The sequence below is a fragment of the Mycteria americana genome, chromosome 2 (assembly GCF_035582795.1).
Source record: "Mycteria americana isolate JAX WOST 10 ecotype Jacksonville Zoo and Gardens chromosome 2, USCA_MyAme_1.0, whole genome shotgun sequence".
Lineage (NCBI taxonomy): Eukaryota > Metazoa > Chordata > Aves > Ciconiiformes > Ciconiidae > Mycteria > Mycteria americana.
Window position 1 is genome coordinate 127,823,880 of NC_134366.1, and position 20,738 is coordinate 127,844,617.

At 37.1% G+C, this 20,738-nt stretch overlaps 1 protein-coding gene across 1 annotated transcript in view; it reads left to right on the forward strand.

Moving 5' to 3' along the window:
- The window catches only part of ASXL3 (ASXL transcriptional regulator 3), a 131,572-nt gene that overhangs the window by 18,058 nt on the left and 92,776 nt on the right, over nucleotides 1-20,738 (forward strand). Inside the window, exons 2-3 of the mRNA XM_075494572.1 lie at nucleotides 6,830-6,912; nucleotides 7,264-7,266. Of these exons, the coding sequence (XP_075350687.1) occupies nucleotides 6,830-6,912; nucleotides 7,264-7,266 (86 nt within the window). The remainder of the gene's footprint in view (nucleotides 1-6,829; nucleotides 6,913-7,263; nucleotides 7,267-20,738) is intronic.

A 20,738-nucleotide genomic window follows, 5' to 3' on the forward strand; every position in this document is an offset into this window, starting at 1 on the left:
AGTCATGTTTTTCAGCTGGGTGCACTGATACAGAAATTGAAACTTCTACTCTAAACTAAATAGGCAGAGAACATGGTCTACAAGCCATGGGAGGTTCACAGTACAGTTTGGCCTGTCAGCACCTAAGAGCTATAACATGCTGCTAGCTAGCTGTTCAGTATTGGCTACCTAGGCAGCACTTGTGTACCTGTGTGTGGGTTTTGGGGAACCCATGGCAATGAACTGCATCTGTACGGATGTGCTAATGTTTCAGGAGGTAGAGGACGTAGGAATGTACTGTGGGAGTGTACTGTGGTAAGGACAAGGGAAGAAAGGTATTTCAGTAGGGATGTGGAAAGGTGGGAGATACGGAAGTTAGGGATATTGCAACACCTCAGAAGATGAGAGTATCACTTCGAGAATACAGAAAGGCTGGGCAGAGTGCGAGGCAATGGTGTATTGTGACAGAAAGCAAGAAGAGGTATGGCTTGCATGGCTAAGCAGAAGTCTGGAGGCTGGGCTGCACTGTCAGAATTGAGCAGTCATTCTGAGAATCTGGATGCTCCATCGCTTGAATTGAAGTCATTGCTAGTAATCCTGCTGCTAATAATGGAACCCATACCGGGGTAGCAACTTTGACGTCCTCCTCACTGGGGTATGTATCTTTAATCCTGATCTTACAGAAATCTGATAGGATTCTGTGTGCTCACTGGGTTCATCCTGTTATAGTCACCGAGGTGTTTATGGATCTGTGCTGACAGAACCTTTAAGTGAAAGTTCCTGGTTGCTCAGACAGGCTGATTGCATTAGTAAAGAGAGAAATACCAAGGCTTCCTTTTATTTCAGTATGTCAAACCAGATCAAGATTATTATAAGATTGTTGTTATAATCAAGATTGTTATTATAAGTCAGTTGTTCAGGGTTGAAAACTTTACCCTGTGTTTTCTGGTATGATGTATGAGGCCACTAGCAATGGCAAGATGTCGTTGCCGCTAGAGCTTGTGCCTTTTAAAGGAATAACACAATTGTATGTTTAATTTTAACTGGATTGTAATCCAATTTCTTTTGAATTGAAAATGTCAAGTGTACAGTTTATCTGGAATTTCCAAAGCACTGTTGCCACCTTTCTATCAGTTTAAAATATGACATTATAAATAAATTTAAAAAAACCCCAAACAATAAAAGGGTCCAGACATCTCAGAACAAGCCTCAAACCAGCCAGTCAAAGCAATGGAATGAACAAACAAGTCATTCAGCTTCTTTCTTGCTCTTTCCTTTCATTCAGCATTTTAGGAGATGATAATGCCTTACAAATCTGGCAGGTTAGCAAAGCTAGGCGGTTTCAGACTGACTTGCAAACAAATTCTATATTGGAAATTCTCTTGCAGGAAACATTCTCCCGGTTTTTCCCCGTAGTTCATGCTAAAGGAACTGTAAAGTGCTTTTGACTGAAAGAGGGCTGGGGAAAAATGTTTTTTGGGTGTACTTCAAACCATTTGAGCTCTACAGGTCAGTAGCATTACCTCTGAACCTAAAAAAAAGTATGGACTAGCAAGCATGCATATAACTGATATTAAAACTTAATTTAATGTATTTCAGCAGGTTTAGGTATTTTTATGTGTTGCTTTCTTGTTCATGTTACATCTTTGTTCCTTTCCTTGCTTGATTTTACTTTTCTTTCTTACCTGTAGTGATGCATGGATTACAGAGACAAATTCATAGTATGGAGCATACCATGAAAGATATATCTTATGAAATGTACTTGCTTCTACTCAGATCTTATAACTTCCTTATTGTAACTGAAACTGCTCAAAGACAAAAGTCCTACCAGGAGAATTATTACTTCGTTTCAGCTTCTTTTAATATTTTAGTACTTGGAAACTACTCTTTACCTTTCTCTTAATCACCATCAGCAAGAGCTCCATGAATATCTATTTGAGAACTTATATTAAAATAGGTTGTAGTGCATCTTCCCTTCTTATTTGCATCCCTCTTTCCTCTTTTTCATGTATCATGTACGCTCTCTCCTCTCGATCTTCTTGCTGTTCTCTCCTCTTCATCCATCTCTATGCACTTCCTTTCTTCCCCCACTCAGTACCGTACCCTACCCTACTCTCCTAACCATTTACCCATCTTTCTTCACACAAAGGGCTTTGAACTTTTACCAGGCTGCTGATAATTCCCCAATGACTAAAGCCGTTAATCAAAAATGAATACAAAAGATTTGAGTGGGGTATTTCCCACAATAGAAGTCAGTCCTCTTGTTAACCTCACACAAGCAGCTGGAAAAGACAATGCTGGATTTTTTCCAGGACGCTGTTCTTGTGCCCTGTTTGGGACTCAATCTTTCAATTCATTAATTTAGTAATGGGTGGCTAGAAAATATCATATATTTTCTGCTTAGAAGAAGGAAAGTTATTTTTCTGTTATTTTATTAACCCTGCTGTCTTTGGGCAGTAAAGATTGTCTATTGTGCAGCAGCCTGACTTGTGTTTTAGCTGTTGAGTGGGAGCACTGGCAGTAACCGTACTGTTCCTCTTTCTTCTCCTGAATTATTTAAATAATGTTCTAAAGAGAATTGCTTCAGTTTGTGAGTAGTGGCTCAGCCTATAGTTTCACCAAGCAGACATGATAAAATGATGCTGATTTTTGTCAGCTACCTAGCCTTCAGATTCCTGCAGGCAGTTTCCAGAAATGGAAGAGGGTCTGGCCTGTTCTAGCGAACTGTACTCTGGCCACACAATCAGCATGAACAAGCCCACTAGACTGATCTGCCTGCTGCTTTTGGACCACAGCACAGTGTCAGACCACATTTGGTTCTTGTTTAGAAGAATCATTTTCTGTCAGCATAATAACTGATAGCTGCAGGAATAGTGTCTGCTTCTCTGGCAAATCTTCCCACTTTCTGCAGGAATGTTTATGGGTGGCAAGAAGGCCAACTTTCTAGTTCACCTTTCTTCATGCTGTCTCTCTGCTTGTGTTCCCTCTGGTGGCTGAAATGCAAACTATTGAGCAGATCTGATTCAGGTAGTCACAAGCAGCTGTGTATATAAAGTAAACTAATAATTGCATCAATTATATAGAGGTTCTTTTCTGATTTTGTAGGCGAGCTGAGAATTCAGGATTTCTCTCTTATGCAAAGCTGGGAGTCTTGACTCTGCTCTAGAGTTTTCTTGTTAACAGTTCACTGGGAAGTGTTCTTTCCCCAGTGTGGCAACTCATTTTTTCGAGCAGTTGTCGATGCACAGAAGGTGATAGATGCCATGGTGAAAAGAGGAATTTGGATTTCTTCTTGTCCCATATAACTGACATGACTTTTCCAATGAAGTTGGGAATGTATGTGTTTGTGGCATCTGTGTAATTATTTAATATCTCTGAAGTTGTGGGTTGATACCTGTAGGTGATACAAACACAGCTTGTCAGGCTGCTACCATTTCCTGGGAGGTTTGATTTCCACTGTGCTTGGTAGGATCTGAGTCATCTTCTTTTTGAGCCATTAATGAGGGTTTGAATGAACACCAAGAATGTGTTCACTGCAATGACTACTTCTGTTCTCTTCCACATTGTCCTGATGGGTATCAAATTATTTGTCCCAGTTACTTAGCGGCTGTCCCTTTTTAAGGCTGTGGTTGAATGGCAGGAATAAATAGAACATATTTGATCCTCTGTGATAGAGATTGCAGTCAGTGCAAACTATTCTGCCATTGTCCTTCTTAACAAAATACATCGAAACAATCATACTCTTCATGACAGTACTTTGGCATGTTTTAATTTCAGCATTGTTAGTCACTGCCCATATATGATACGAGTGTTGGTGGATGGAGTGGGAGGAAGGAGAAAGATATTTAAAACAGATAAAGGCTTCTTCCCCTGATGTGCGTTACTTTTTCTGACTAAGAAGTCTATGACTTAACTATACTACTGCATTTTAGTATTTTATTTGCCTTAAGGCACAGTTAGTAATTCAGTTTGAATATCTAATATTATTTTAAAAAGTCTTAGACATGCAAAAGGGATTGCGGGCTTTCAGCAATGTTAATGGTGAGATACAGAGGCAAGAGACACTAGTGCAATTATCGGTTCAGTGTATTCATTAGCTCATAGCCTCTTAAATAATACTCTACTGCTGTTTTCCATAACTGGGGGAAGAAAATGAGATTATCATTAAAATGTTTTTACAAGTAATTATTTTTATTTTCTTACTGTGGTAAATGGTTATGTTAAAACTGGAAAGGGGGGGGGGGGAATGACAGCACGGTGGGAGGGGCAGAAAAAAACATCCTTACTGAGGTTCTCTGCTAAATTAATCTTAATTCTGATAAAGAAAACTTAATCAGGTACACAATAACAGGATTTTCAACTTAAGTACTGTTTGAATTGGAGAATTAATGCTTTTCAGATAGGGTATGAACAGTTCTTTAAATAACAGGCTTTAAAGGGTTTAAAGGGTTAGATGAACAGAATTAAATTCATGGGGTATATGAGCTGCAGCCCACGCGACATGTCCAGCGTAAAACAAGTCCACACAATGGGCAATTGTTTGCTCCAGCACTTTCAGCCTGTCTAACGTACTCTGCATTTCAGTTTTTCATTATACACTGAATGTGTTCGCTTCATACTGTGGTATTTGAAATCTGCCTTGTAGGTTTGATTAAACTTTCTGTAGTGGTGTTATGCATCCTGCTTATTGGTTTCATTGTTGTTTGGTGAAGATGATCTTTCATATCCGTATGTCTGGCCATTGTTTCCACAACCAGTTCAGTGCAGCTTCCTCAGCACAAACTGTTCTCCCTTCTCCCATTGTCCAGAACAGGGTGACTTCTGATGTTTGCATAGCTTTATTGTTTCCTTCCCATTATTGTCAAACTCACATGGTAATACTTGGCACTTTTACTGACTTTATAGAGTAGGATGTGATGTCGTAGAGAAGGGGACAGGGCTACCCAAATTTTCTCAATTGCAGGGAGGAGCTGCCCAGGTGTGCTGAGGGGCCTGTACTCAGGAAGAGAAACAGGGAATCCTCCACAGTGAGTAACCCCACTTTCAAGTGCACACAGTTTCCTTCATAGCCGTGTCCAGTACAGTGTAGTTTCCTCTTCTGTCCTTTCCAGTTTGCCCTCTGGAATGTTTCCAGTTCAGTTCTCTTCTTTTCCCTTTATTTTGGTGTATTCTCATTTTACCTTGTCCTTTTTCTTTGTCTTCTTTCTGAAAGTTCAAGTTTCCATTTTTGTCTCTTCACACCATTAATCTTTTCTCATCCTAGTCTTAAACTTTATATATTTATTGTCATTTTTCCAATGTGTCATTGTGGTTCTGTCACGAACACATCATAATCGTTTCTCTTCCCTTTCTGTGTAATGGCCCTTTTCCCAGCCCTGTGCAGTTCCTTCCGTTCTTACTCATTGCTGTACTCTTTCCCACCCACTCTTCTTTCTCCTTTCAAATCACCTTTCGGTTTTCTTTTCCTGATGGGTCCCTTTTGAATCTTGCCTATTGATGTATGTGAGGGAAGCTCAGTTCAGCTCCCAGACCTTTCTAGTGCAGCCCTCACTTCTGCATTTTCCTTTGTCGAACTGAAAGATAAAGGATACAAAGCTCATCTGTAACAAAGAACCAAAGGATTTGGTAAACTGTGTTTTGGCTGTGAAAGGGGAGAACAGGCAGTAAATCAGAACTGTCAAATGGCAGGAGAAGGCTGAGCTGGTCAACTTACAGTGAGTAGGGAGGCTTTGACTTTAGGTGAGCTGCTTCAGTTACAGCCCTGGCCTAGCACCTTTCCCAGTTTGATGACTTGCATGATACAATGTGGTGGTGTCTCTGGTTCCTAGCGGGCAGGTATCCACACAATAGTAGCTACTTTCACAATTGCCATCATTTGGTAACTACTAGAGAGAAGCTCAGGATTGGATGAATTTGGAGACCAAACTGACTTCTTATTTACCCAGGGTAGAAATGCAAGTTCTGGCTGAGACATGTTGGCAGGATGCTCTGGGAAGCTTGATTGCCGTGGCCTGTGCTGCACCTTTTACTGCTATTGAAAGATTTCATTTTCCAGGGCTGTCAGTCTGGCACTTTACATGAGCAAAAGAGCGGCTGTTTGTTTAACAGCTTAAAACTGATAGGGACAAAAAGGAAGTGGAAAACCAGAAAAATCTGTACAAGATGGTTGTATCTGGAAAGAGGAGTGGGTTACCTTGGGCTCAATTGGAAAAGGCAAAGGAATGGAAAACTGAGCCGAACTGGAAAAATATACTGCACTCTGTCATGTAGCATCTTGTGTGCTGTGACTGTTCCGACTACTTCATTTTTCATTGTTTTTAGAAACAAAAAGCATTGTAAAATTGAAACCTATCTGTGTCAATTCTCACACTAGCTCCTGCTCTACAAATGGAAGGTTTTAGCCAATTTTGTTCCTGAGGTCATGACAAAACCTAAATGTAGAATATTCAAATGACCTCAAATAGTTCTAAAGTAATAAAAAGAAAAAGAAGACTAGTGTCTCTTTCTTTTTGTTTTGTTTGGGGTTTTTTTGTTTTTCTTCCTGCCTGAAAGGAACTCCGTTGCTGTGTCATAAAATCAGTTGCATATTTCAACTCTTTTATTTGGAACCTGGTAAGAATTTTTCCCAGACAGATGTAGCAGATGATGCACAAAAGCAGCAAGTAAATCTTACTCTTGCTGCAGTTTCCTGGATTGTATCTGGCTTTCTAACAGACAGAGGACTCCAGTCTCAACACTACCGTTCCCTGCCTTTCACAAATGTCTACAGAAAAACTGCATGATTGCAAAACCTTTCAGATTCACAGGACTGCTGTATCTTGTCACTTACACATTTATTATTTCTTTTCAGGCATTGGAAAAGTACCCCAACTCACCAATGACTGCAAAACAAATACTAGAAGTCATTCAGAAAGAAGGGTTAAAAGAAACAAGGTCAGTGATTTTATGTTCTGTATTTTTGCTATTGCTTTGAAAACCATCTAGGAATGGTATATAATCTTTACAAAACATAAAGTGCTGGTTAATGGCTGAATTGATTTCCGGTACCAAAGTGGGCAATACAGCTGATGGGTTTTGTTTGTTTTTTAATTCAAGGCTTTTAAAATAGTTAGTGACTGGCTTAATTTTGTACCTTCCAAAAGGAGTCTGTGGGCCAGCTCCAGTCCAATGGCCTTTCTTTAGAAAGACAGTGTGATCTGCTCAGACAGCCCAGTGCTACATCTCATTTTTGCCTAAGGACCGAAGCTGAACAACTGGGTTGCCTCTGCCACCATGTGCATGGAGAAAGTGTGAGATGGAGCTAGACGGACTACTTCTCTCACTTGGGTTTGTGGTCTGGCACTTAAATCACTGTTATGACATGCTGGTGTTGCCTGTGGTAACAAGGGTTGTGCCGATAAAGAATTGGGAATGGAAGGAGAGGGGTATTTGAATACTGGGAGCTAGTCTGTGTGGCTGCAGAGGTTGGATACTGAGTTGCTTAATAACAGCGTACTTTGGATGTAGATTTCAACTATAATCATTAAGCTGTTAGGGGATAGCTGGGTTATCCAGAGCCTATGGAAATCAACAGTTGTCTTCCATCGACTCCTGGTTCAGATGGGCATGCAGCTTCTTGTTCCTCAAAGGTGACTGACTACTTGGTAGGACTTCTAGTGTCCTGCAGGTGGAAACTTGGGTGGGAAGTAAAGTAAGTTAAAGAAAAACTGGTTGGTTGGTGGGGGTCTCCTGCAAGATGCAGTTTCCTCTTCTCCAAATGTTATAGTAAAAATTTTCTATTCTAATAAATTGTTTTAATACTTGTTGCTGTCTCAAAGCAAAGGGAGGCATCTGCTTTTATTTTAATTACATTCTTTTAGTGTGGAACCTAAAATCTAGGACAAGAGAACTTCAAAGCCCATGTAGAGGAGTAGTAACACATTATGTCTGTTACTTCTGAGTTTATTCTGGTGAACCAGAAGTAACAATGGGACATATTTTTACTGAATTCACTGTTGTTCCTAAGAAAGAGAACACTCTGCATGATCATTTGCACTTCATAACTATGCACTGCTTTGTTGGTAGCCTTGTAATGTGCTTATAATAGCTGTATTTTGGTAAAATTGCAAAAGAGATGGTATGCAAGACGAAGTTGAATTTGCCACCTTTTACAGATTTAAAATGCTTTAGTTCCTGTCAAGAAATTGCTTCAAGTATATTTGGCAATGATGCCAAGGAAACAAGGAGATGAAAACTTTTGAAAATGAATGTCTAAATGTGTGTTATGCTGCAAAGATTTGCATACAACAACAACAAAAAAGCGAGAAAACCCAACTTTGAAAATCTGTTTTTATTAAGATACTGTTTCTCACAGCAGTGAATAGATTGCTTGCTGCTTCTTACGTCTTGTGATATGAGACAACTGCATGGGAGAGGCTGACATGCCTGATAAGAGCATTTCTTTGTAATTTTAAAAATTCTTGTTTCTGTGAACAGTGCACGAATAAAATTTTGTGTGCAAAGCCTATGGGAGAGAGTGAACACAGCATTTTTATGATTTAAATATAGAAAATGTGGTAGCCCTTTCTAATTTCTGAAGAACGAATAATAAGAGAAAGATTCCTTTAAAGAGGTTCAAAGCTAGATCTTCTTTGATTTCTTCAGTTACTAAGAAACTGAGAATTGCAGGGAAGGAAATTCAGATTCATTCTGATTTTTATTCATTGTATGGTATGTGCATGTATGTGTGAATGTGTAGTAGATTGCAGGATGCCGTATGTGGTCGTGAGTATCTAGATAACTGAGAAGGATAAAATTCAGTGTTCTTTATTCCTTACTTGAAACATTGTACTACATTATAGGCTAGGTCATCCTAAACTGATTAGCCTAAAATTCTAAATTCTGCAGTTGTAAAAACAAAAAATGTTGATGCTGTATTGATTTTTTTTTTTTAAAGTATTTGGATTCTCATTTAACTTTTGATTTCATGTAAAAGTTGTGTTTCTGCTGCATTTTAATATTGATTAGGCACAAACCTGCAAGGTTATCTAGGTGCCTAACTCTTAATAGGAGCCGATAAGGTATTTGACTTCATACACCTATTTGTTGATTGGGCCTCAGTGCATACGTAATGTTTTGTTTTCACAGTCCTTGAATTTAGAGTCTCCCATTTACTTCATCCAGGTCTTCATCCAGCAATTACTTTCATTACCTTTCTGCCAGTATCGTACCTTTGCTGTTACTAAGGATGATCTTTCCTGGTCTCTATGCTGCAGCCAGCTAAGATGAGCAAGGGATGTAAATTTATGACGTGCAATCACCTGGCCATAAGCAGTGGAATGGCACTAGCATATTTTATTCTGTATTGATTTGTGTATTCTTCAAGTCTGAACTTGTACCAGCAATATGTTACTACTTTAATATACTTTACTTATTCCTTTATACTGATTATCATTGTTGGTAGAACCTTGGCAATCCTAAATGAAGTTCTTCAAAAATTCTCCTCTCTACTGTTCCATTTATAGATGAATGAGATTAATTGGCTTAGTCATTTTTCAAATATATTGCAGCATTAATTAATCTAAAGCTTTTTGCTGTGGTAGTAAATCTGAATGAATAACGTATGATTTTCAGCAATCTCATTGTCATTATGTGTAATCTTTAAAAAGACACTGTCAGACTATTCAGCCTCTTCTTTTCTTTGTCTGCAATAAAGACATCAAGTTGCACATTTATTTTTTTATTACTCAAATAATTAAATACAATAGGAGGAAAATGCCAAAGTTACAAAGCAGATATATGTTAGAAATGAAAATAAAAACTTACTAACATGTCCTGTGAGAGGTTATACACCTACCTGGTTTTCCATATCTTGGTGAATGTACAGCTAAATTTTGTTTTTTAAATATCTTTCCTGTTATGATGGTTGGTTGTAAAATAATCAGCAGGCAGGCAGTTCTTCTGCTACCTAGAAGGAGTGAAAACTTTTAAGGCAAAGCTTTTTGGCTTGTAGAAAATATATGGTTTTCTTCCGGGGGTGGGGAAAGAGGAGGGAGAAGTTTTTATTCTATACTCATGCCTGTGCTGGTAGTGAACCGTGTCAGGCCAACAGTCCTGGACACTGAAATCTCTTTACAAAGAAGATAGACGGCAGCTCACTCCAATGTACAGTGCTCTGGATTTTCCTTCCTAGCATCCACTGTCCTATTCTTTTGGAAACAATTCCCTGTCCCACTGTACGTTTCTAGCCTTGCAACCTGGTTATGCCTCCTAGCATGAGATTTTGCTGATTTTGCTAGTATGACATAGACTACTAGTCAGAGTATGATCCATTCGAGCCTCAGTGCTCCTTTTCCACTGTGCTGCTGCCTCACAGTTGTTCTCCATCTTGTATTTCTGCTGTTACTTATTCCTGTTAAGGTCTAGAACTCCCCTTACTGAATTGTATTCAGGTCTTCTGCAGACCATTTCTCAAATTTATTAACTTTGCTTTAACATGTAGTCTTGTCTTTCAGCATGCATGCAGCCCTTCCAAGTTTAGTGTCATCTGCCTATTAGAACTTGTTTCCTTTTGCAGCATTATATTTCTCTTCTTTGCTTATGAAAGTCCCATGAGAAACAATGTCCAAAGACTCATTAAGTCGGGCTATATGATACCTACAGCTGCTTCTCTAACTACAGAGTCTGCTACTATGTCATAAAGAATATTTTGACAGATTTGAAGTAACTTGTTCTTGACAGGTCTATGTATTACTCAACTCAACTTCTTATCTGTTAAACACTTCCAAATAATTTTTGTTCCATATTTTGGGGGAATTGAAATTCAGTTGCTGCATCTCTACTTCCTTGGCCCTGCCTTTTTTTGTTTTTTTTTTTGTTTTTTTTTTTTTTTAAAGCTAGTCACTAGGCTTTCCAGGCTTTTGGAATCACTGCTATCCTCTACAAATTCTCAAAAATGACTGTTGATAATTCTGAGACTGGTCCAGTCAGCTCTAAATACCTTATGGTGAAATTCAACAGATTTAACTGATTTGAGAACATCTAATTTATTTAGTTATCATCTAATTAATTTTTTCCATGTTTGTTCCTGGTGTTGGTTTTAGTAGCTGTCTAATCATAGACACCTTTCTAATTAGGTGTCAACAAAGAAAAAGCAGTAGCACTCCTGTGCTTTTGCTGTAAGTGCTCAGTGCCACCGCTTCACAGAAGAGCAAGCCAGTCTCCTATCTGTTGGTGTGCTTGCAGAAATGTCTTTGTGCATAGTGGGTGAGTGAGTTTGCTGAAGTTTAATTTCCTGAAGCCCATTTTCTTCTTTTTGTGTTCTCCCTTATTTTCCTAAAAAGGAAGAATCATCCCTTCGTTAATGCTCAATGTTTTCAGCTGCTTCTTCCCCACCGGTTCAAGTCAAACCTAGTACTGCCTTCCTTCCTAACTGCTAATGTCTTGTGTTCAAGGATTTTTGTTCCTAACAAGGTCCCAGGAATTTGCCAGATGCTTCTCTGTCCCTGTGTCTTTCTTTTCCCAAGAGGTGCCTGCATGGTCATAATGGGGATGTTTAAATAGGTCATGTGTTTTAAAAAAATTTTGCTGATTCTCACGAAAAAAGCTTCTCTCTCTAATTCTCCTGGTTTCTTGCGATATTAAATTCTGACCCTAGTACCATCCTTGGTTTTACCCTCTTTTGTCATTACCCAGAAATTGCCTGTAGGCCCACCAGGAATAACCTATATTCCCTTCTGTTTGGGGCACTGCAGCTTCATGAAGGGTAGGACCAACTGAAGGCTGCTTAAAATTGTCAGGGAGATAAAAGTAAGACAGAAGTTGGTATGAATTAGATGTTTGGATTAAGGAAGGGAAGATTGAGTTTAGACATAGTAAGTTTTCCAATATATAAAAGATAGGAAAAAAGTAAGGGAATAAGTTACCCTGCATGTCTGATACGGACAGGACAAGAAATAAGTCCTTTAAATTGTAGCAAGAAAAGATTCCAATTAGGTAGTACAATGGGGTTTTTTTTTTTTTTTTTTTTTTGTAACAGGTATAATTGATTTCTGTCATGAGCTGTAGGGAAGATGTGAGAGATCTCTAGATTTCTCTAAAAACAATTTAGATATGTGTCTGTCAGGAATTATGTAGATGTGGTTGATCCTGCCTTGAACTAGGGGAATGAACTAGCATATCCCTTGATCCATATTTTTCTATGATTTTTTTTTTAGGTCAGTTTGCAGTATTTGGGCCATACATATTGTTTGAGTCCTAGGGGAGAATATCCAGCCAAATTCTGATAAATGTTTGTTGCTAATAACTCTAGATTATGTCTTGGCTTTCTGTATTTCCCTCTCTCCTTTGCTTGTTGGGGCTGGGAAATTGACTTGTCTGGATAAGGTTAAAGCTGAAGATTCTCAGTACAAGTTAAAAGCCAATAAACTTTCAAAATGGGACAAGCAATGTTTAATTTTTTGGAGTGCAACTTTATCCCACACCTATGCTAGCTATTTACTTTCCTCCTCCATTAGACTCAGGACTGTGAACCCTGGGATGGGATAATTTCATACTATTTTTGCTTTTCAGCTAGAGTACCTGAACTCTGTATTGTCAAGTACTTTGATTATTCTGTTCAGGTAATTCACAGAAGAGGTTAAAAAAAACCCCTTCATATCATTCTGTTTTTCATTTTCCAGTAGTAATCTTAAACTTCTTTCTCTTGATCTTTCTTTGTTGATCTTCATTTCAACCATGAGAATCACGGCATCAGTCCTAACTCCTCCTCCTTTCTTTCTCTGCATATTTTGTCTTCCGCTATGCAAGATTAAGCTATCTATTGATGTATTGTTGTGACAGTAGTCTTTCAGAAGACTAGGAAGAGATGCTTGCCACTGGCACTGGCAATAGTGCTGTTTCTTTTGCACTCCACAGTGTTGATAATATCTATCATGAATGGTATCATAACATATAAGTCTTCTGAGCCTAGGAAAGCAGCAAATTATGACCCTAATAAATCTCAAAACATTCTTACTACATTTACGCTCTTTGTACAGAAGTATTAAACTAGTGGGTTAGCTAGAATTAAACCTACTTTGAACTGCTGAGAGGAGTCATCAGTGGAATAAAACATATGTTCCGTGCAGGGTCTGTCTTTAGCTCTGAAGTGAGATGGTACTCCTGAAAATATTACCATCACTTCTGAATCCTTTGATCTTTTTGACAGTGTCTCTTTAAGCCTTTGCATACTTCATCCTTAGAGCTATTGACTTAAAAATAAAACCCGTTCTGAATGCTGCTGTTTCTGTAAATAGGCTAAATGAGCTGGCAACTGTCTTACATTGTTTATCGTTTTCACGTTCCTTGTTTTATTGTGTATGCATGTAGACAGAGAAATTTTTACTTCCTTTCTCTGTGAAGTAATACCAAGATATCATTGTGATTCATAATTATTAACAAGTCATAGTTTTTATCTTCCACTTTAAAAAAGAAAAAAAAAAGGCAAATGCCCTCTGATAACCAACAGCTCTTAAAATTTCACTGGAAGAACCACGGTTTTTGTCTTAAGGTTCTGATTGTTAATGGAAGAGCACAGACAGTTAAGAGGCTTCTGTGGTTGCATATGTCTGATAGAATTTATTTGGGAGCCTCTTCAGCTGAAGGAGTGCATTGTTTTGTCTTGAAGGTAGTTATTCCCTGCAACGGACTGAAAGGCAGCCTTGATGGGAAGAGAGAGAGAAAGCTATTCGCATTCTTTTGCCTGGCATTATTAGGTTGATTTTTATGCCTCTGCAGAGATGTGGCTTTTGGCTGTAGAGCAGCGAAAGAAACAAACTTTCAATACAACCTGTCTTTCTGCATAAATTCACTTGAGATACCTCTTTGAAATGCTGTTCTTCCCAGTTTAACAACAAACCGCCTAATTTGGTAGGGAGTCATGATAGCAGCAATTCACCAGCTGAAAAATCTCAGGTTTGCTCCTTCTTGCCTAGGCATTCCCGGCATTGTTGTGCCACAGTGCAGTCTAACCTGGTAAAAACTGATAGGTTTCCTATGTTATTGCATTCCAGTGTTGGAACTGTAACTTGCGTAATCACACCCATGTCACCTCTGTGATAATTATTTCAGGTTTTGATAGTGATGTAGCCCTAGAACAACTATGGTATTAACCTGAGCCTAAGAGCAGGGTTGTTAGTTCTTGATTCCATGTTGCTGCATTGTGATTACCCTACCATTAGTTTAAAGCTAGCTTGCTTATGTCTGTACAATGGTAATCACATCTTTGTATTGATTTGGAAAACTGGGTTTGGGTGCTAATGAAACAGATGTAAAATAATAAAACCTCAAATGTTTTCCCTCAGCTAATTGCAAAGACAACAGAACTTTTATTTATTAGTGATGGTGGTGCTTCTATTGTGTATACCTATAAAAGATGTATTTCAATGTAAGACATTTAACTACCTTGAATGTATTTTTTTTCCTGAACCACCATTAGCTTCATTTTTGCTCCATATTTCAATTTTTAGAAATTATCTGGTTTTTTGTTTGTATTTTTTTGTATTTTTTTGTTTGTTTGTTTTAATGCTGCTCCTCTTCCTTTCACGGGACAATGGAGTCTCTGTCTAGGGACTTCAGTAAACAGTCCAGTAAAATCAGTCTGCATGTCAGCATTTTTTATAAAATTACCTGTTTGGTTTTGGGGTCTTTTTTTGCATGATATATGTAGTAACAGGTGCCCTAGCTGTTACAGGCAGGCTAAAAATCATGCGTGTGTCACAGATGCAAATTCCTTTGTTAGTTTTATTAAGGTGTGGATTTAATTTTGGAAATATTTCAGATGATAAATGGCACAATGTAAATAGTAAGAATCTTTTGAGTATGACACAGAATACTTTGGAGGATACTGTTCTTCCTGTTCAGAATATTAATTGAGCATATGTAAAAAGACAGTGGAGCCAGAAGCAAAGTAATATTTTTCAAAGCTAAATGCAGAGCTAAGAATATAGCCTCGTCCTCTGCTCCTCCACCCCCAATATCCTGTCCATTAAACTGGTGTTGCTGGTGCAGTATCTCTACTAGTTCCCATCTACATGCAATCCCTTGTTCCAGGAGTTTCTGCTACATGAATCTTCCCTCTTTCTCAAACTGGGTCACCAATTTCATGGTCTTCAATTACCCCAATCTGCTGTCATCCTTTTCCCCTCCCCATATATGAAGACTCAAACTCCATTCATTTGACAATTCATGTGCCTGAAATTTTCTTAATACAATGTGGACATCCCAGATTTCAGTATTTCACATTCTGGCTCAGGACCAACCAAGTTTTCTTCTTTACTGTGATTCCAGGACCCATTATGAGGAAATAAAAACACAATTCCATCATTTTATCATGTCTGGGACCTTCAGTAGGTGATTTACAACAGTTTAGAAAGTTCATATGGCTTCGCCTTTTGTACTTTGCCCCTGATTTCTCATGATGTTGAAGTCTGTTCCTGTATGCTCAGGTGACCTGAGATTTCAGAACAGTTGATTCTCTTTTTTTTAAAGATTATTATGTTACTGTTACTTTTCCATATACCTTTTTGCTCATATAGTGTTCAGTACTTCAGTTTTCCATTTGGTACAATATAGTTCTTTGTGTCTGGATGCTAAAACCACCTTTCATGGAAGTAACAGGAAATAGTGCTGCTTGATCTTTTAAAAATTTTTTTTCTAATTTTTTTAAAAGATCTGCCATACAGTTGTTTGCTTTAAATCTATTAGCAGCTCTGCAAAATGTGTCTGCAAAGATTGGGAAAACAGGAATCCAATCTGTGTGACACACTTGCTTCCTCGGTACTATTAAATTATTCTTACTTGTGCAGTTACTTGGGTTTCTGCTCTTCCTACCAAGCCTAACCTGTATTTTCTCAAAGAACGTTATGCTAGTGCAGTGTATAAAGCTTTCTTATTTGTTTGATGCTTTACTGGTAAGGGAGAGTGGCCAGTATGATCATTAGATGTTCAAGTTATAATAATTCAGTGGAAATGTGAAAATTTTAAAAGTTACATTTATTTAGCTGTAATAGCAAAAATTATGGTTGTTAAATTTTGTGATGTGATAAACATGTTTCAATTTCTAAAGGTCTATATTGCAAAAATATTTTGTCTTTGAATGCATGTGCAAGTCCTCTTTATCACAGCCTAATTCGCTGAAATTAAGAACCCCATAATATGTTAATGCCATATTAAAGATATTCCTTTTTTAATACAAGAGGAAATCCCACAACTTAAATGTAACAAATAATGGATAGCAGTGCAGATGCCGATGATCTTATAAGATTTACTAGTTATTTTGTGCAGTAATGACACTTTCTATTAAAGGACATTTTATTTTGAAGTAGGAGATGGACATCAGCTGTGACTAAGTACTGTAAATTTGTCAACAAATTCAGTGTTGGCTTTTTTTGCATAGTGTAATAATTCCTTTATCAATACATTTTGATGTTTAATGTAAGAATTTGTGTTTTCTTTTTCCTATGTTGTGTGTCTCAGTGTAGACTACTATTACCATATGTGTAGCATTATCCTAAAGTGTATAGTGTTTGATGACTGTCTTCCCACATTTCTCCTAGAAAGTGTAACTTCTTTTTTAGCAATATTTAAGTAAGTATGCTACAGATCTTTTTTCTTTAATGCTTCTGTATTTCATAGAGTAATTCTGTGTTAAAGTTTGTGTGTCTTTTTCAGAAAGAGAAATTAAGTAAGGATATCCAAGAGATCTAAACATGTTCAAAGCAATCAGATACTCACAGAAGTTATGTTAGGAAGGTTTCACCAGATGTTTAATCCATCCTCCCAGCAGTGCGAGTTTTTTAGTTTGTTTGTTTGGGGTGGGTTTTCTTGTTTGTTTTGGTGGTTGGTTGGGTTTTTTTTGGTGTGTGTGTGTGTGTAGTATGTTTCCTAGAGGGTAGTGCTTTAAGCCTGATTTCTTTTTTTAAATGACTGAAGAGATGAGACCTTCCGCAGTCTACAGAGTGTTTTCCTGTTCTTTTATTCAAAGTCTGCCTGCAGTTCTATAAACTGAACCATGATGTGGAAGGTAGGTAGATATATATATTCTTCAATTTTACTACCTTTATCAGCTTGCTTTGCCAGCATCTTTTAAAGAGGAGCAAGGACATAGAAGAACTTTCCAGTAATAATTGTCCATTGTTGTCCAGAGCCAAAACTTTCAAAGATATCTTTGGGAAGCTGAGATTTGATAGAATGTGTTCTCTTTCCATTATTGTTCTGAAATGAAGATCTGTCTCTTATTCTTGAAATACTAGTTTATTACCTACGTACTTTAATGTTAATAAACGTCAGAACCAAGACCTGCAAGAGAGCTTAATATCAGTGTGTGCTAGTTAGGGGAAAAATATGAGAACTGTTGCTGAGTAGCCAGCAACTTTGTTGAGCTCTCTTGTGCTTAGAAAAGGCAAGAATAATCTACTGTATTTCCTTTAGGAAGTATTTGGGCAAATGTGATTCAACACATAAACCTGTCAGGAGCAGCCATATATATCAAACTTTCAAACACAGAATGATATGGAGACTTTAACTAGAAGGAGTCACCTTTTGAATGAACACTCTGGTAAAATATTCTTAGGAAAAGAGTTTAATCTGTTGAAGACTTAAAACCTGCAGTGAAAATTGAAGTCTGGCTGGGAACTTGAAGACATGCCTGTTTTAATGGATTTATGAGCTTTTGTTGCAATATCCGAGTAACCTAAGAAGCTGCTTTTTCTTGCAGGTGTAAAATGAATTATTCTAGGTTTCAGCTTGCTAGTTGCTGATTGAGATTTATTTCTTGGGGTTGGATTTTTTTGGCATTTCTGTTTTGTTCTCTGTATTTCTCTTTTGCATTGAAAAGTTACTATTTAAACCTATTATTTATTACTGCTTTGAATTTCATTTATCCCACAGCTGACTTCTGTCTTTATTTCTAAGCACTCTGTCTTAAGGGACATGAACAACAACCCACAAAATGGTATAATCTCTTTTTATGCTATTTCTAGTATTCCATAGCAACTGGGGGGGGAGGAAGAGCCTAAACTGAACACTACAACACAGGCAATTCATTACAGATTTTCCGCTTAGTATTCAGTAGATTTTCAAGTCCTTATTTTCATCATTAGCATATTTTTCACAGAGCAGAAGCATAGCCATTTCTGGCAGACTGAATTAAATGTGTTTTACTTGAATGTGAAAGAAGAAAACATTGTCAGGCTTTCTATGAAAGCATCATTTTCTAGTAATAATTTATTTTCTGGAACAGTTTGCTGTGGATGTCTTTATAAAGATATGGGTATGTGTTTCCGTCTACCTGTAATTAAACCATTTCTTAACTGAAGGGGAAAAAATACGGAAATAATTCTTTTCTCTTATTTTTTTTCCTTCATATTGCAGGAGCCGAAAAATTTACTAGTTCTCTTATAGTCATGCACTGGCATATTTAATTTAAAATTTTGAAGTATGTTTTTATAGAATCAAGACCAAAAAAGCCTCAGAATTTCACTGTCCAAGGACTATGAAAAAGATCAGGTTTAACTGTTTAGAAAATCTGTTACATACATGAATTTCTTTTCTATCTAAGGCTAGCTGATAGCAGTTCCGCTTTATTTATTTTGAGTCTCATAGGTAGTCATCTTAATTACATTGAAATTAAATTACGTGCATGCTCTTAATTTCAAAACAGAATTTTAAAAGTGCCTAAACATCCTTTGCTTGCTTACGTACTATCATGTGGAGGAAAAATATGTTTTATGCAAGATATGATTTTTCTTTCAGCCGTATAGAAAGCTCCCATCTTCTGCTTGTAATCCCAATAAACTCTGCATTTGTCAGTGAGGCTGTTTTATGATTGCTGTATGCTAGAACCAGTAATTGTGTGGCTGCCAAATATTTACAGTATCAACAGAGAACTGAGAACCAAAACTTATATATCAATCTAAAGTATAAATAAAAGAACTTAAATACTGTATGTATGAAACTGTTTATGTGCTTGAGTGTGTAAATACACCTACAGACACAAATTCACCTTTGTACATATACACATGCACTTATATTCATATAAAGTTGTAAATCACAGAATTATACTCAAATACATCCTTTGCTCAGTTATTCCAATAGCAAAGACTATGGGAAAGAGCTCAAAAGACTCCTAAGAACTGTTTTGCTGTTTGCTCTCAATAGCTAAAAGAGAGGACAAATTGATCCCCCCCCCCCATCTTTCGGTTTTTGTTTTATTTGTAACATGAAAAAAGGAAAATGGGATGTAGTAGCTCTTTTGCTGGAAGGTAGTACTTACTAAAGAAAAAAACAAGCAAAAATAGCTGAGTCACCCTATTTAGCATCTTGTAGCATCTATATCTACTGCTGTATCTTTTGTATGTTTCAGTAAGCTTCCTTAAGATATGTTTATCTGCTATCAGGAATCTATCAAGATATACCATTCTAAAACAGCTTCACTTGCATGCTTTTATATTTCGTTTACAAACAAAATAAAACAAGTGCAGGGTTGAGACAATTATTTTCTCTTGCAAATGGCCCCCATTACTTGTTATTGCTTCCTTTCTTATGTTACCAATACACCTGGAGTTTTTGTTTTATAGACTGCTAAATACTTAGGTAGCCATTATCAAATATGGTTCAAAAATAACATGTGGCCCCTGCAATAATTACAAAGGAAAAAAACTATGACCTGTAAAGGACAGCAAGGAACCTTTTGAGAAGAAATCTTTAAGAATATATGACAAGCAGGAAGTTGTTGTGTTGTTTTGGTTTTTTAAAGACTGCTTGCTTTCAGTTAGGGAATCCTTTCTTGGCCACTGAAAATTAGGCAGTTTCAAACTGTATGTATACTCTTAACTGTTTGTCCCCTTCATCCAAAACCAACACGACTAAACCCAATCCAACTGTTAACCTTTCTCTGTTTGTAGTAGTAGCTTAAGGATATTAATGTAAACATTTGCATCAAAATATCATTCAGTCAGATGATGTACTGAACTGTATAAACTAAAGTAGTAGTGATACAAGATTATTTGTGCCCAGGTTTACAATCCAGGAATTCATGGCATGATTGGTACTGTCAATTGAATTAATGGTAAATATAACATTAAATCTTTATTAAAAATATCTAGACACACTGATCAGGATGACTAACAGAAAACAATTTCTGGCTAAGACTGAATTTCGTTTGTGATGCCACATTATGTTATGTTTCTTTGGCTCTTTCTTTGTATATGTGTGTGTCTCAGCCCCTACATTCAAAGGGACTTATTAATGACTTCAGCAGAATCAAGCTTCCTTTCAGATGGAATGATGTGCCTATCAAGAACGGCCAGTCTAAAACTTTTATTTTAGTTATCAATGCTTTGTTTTTACAAATTGTTTGATGTTTACTATTGTTAGAATTTTAAAACATTGTCTGTGACATTTTGAAATTAGATTGACTTTTAGTTATAAGTTAAATAGAAACTTAAGTCTCTCAGTTCCAGACTTAATGAGCTGTTGTAAGTCAAAAAAGAATAAGGAGATCTACTAATAGTATGAGTTGTAACAGCTGGATTAAGTTAAAACACAAAAATAAAAGTATCTGCTCGGTCCTTTGAGGGAGGGAAAGAACCTTTTGCTATGCTGTTTTGCCAAGTTAAACTCCCTTATGTACAACAAATATAACTTAAACATTTCACATCCACCCAAATATTTTAATTTGACCCAATACAATAAATCATATGGTGCTGTATTTTTAAAGGTACAGGATGTACTGTGATTGC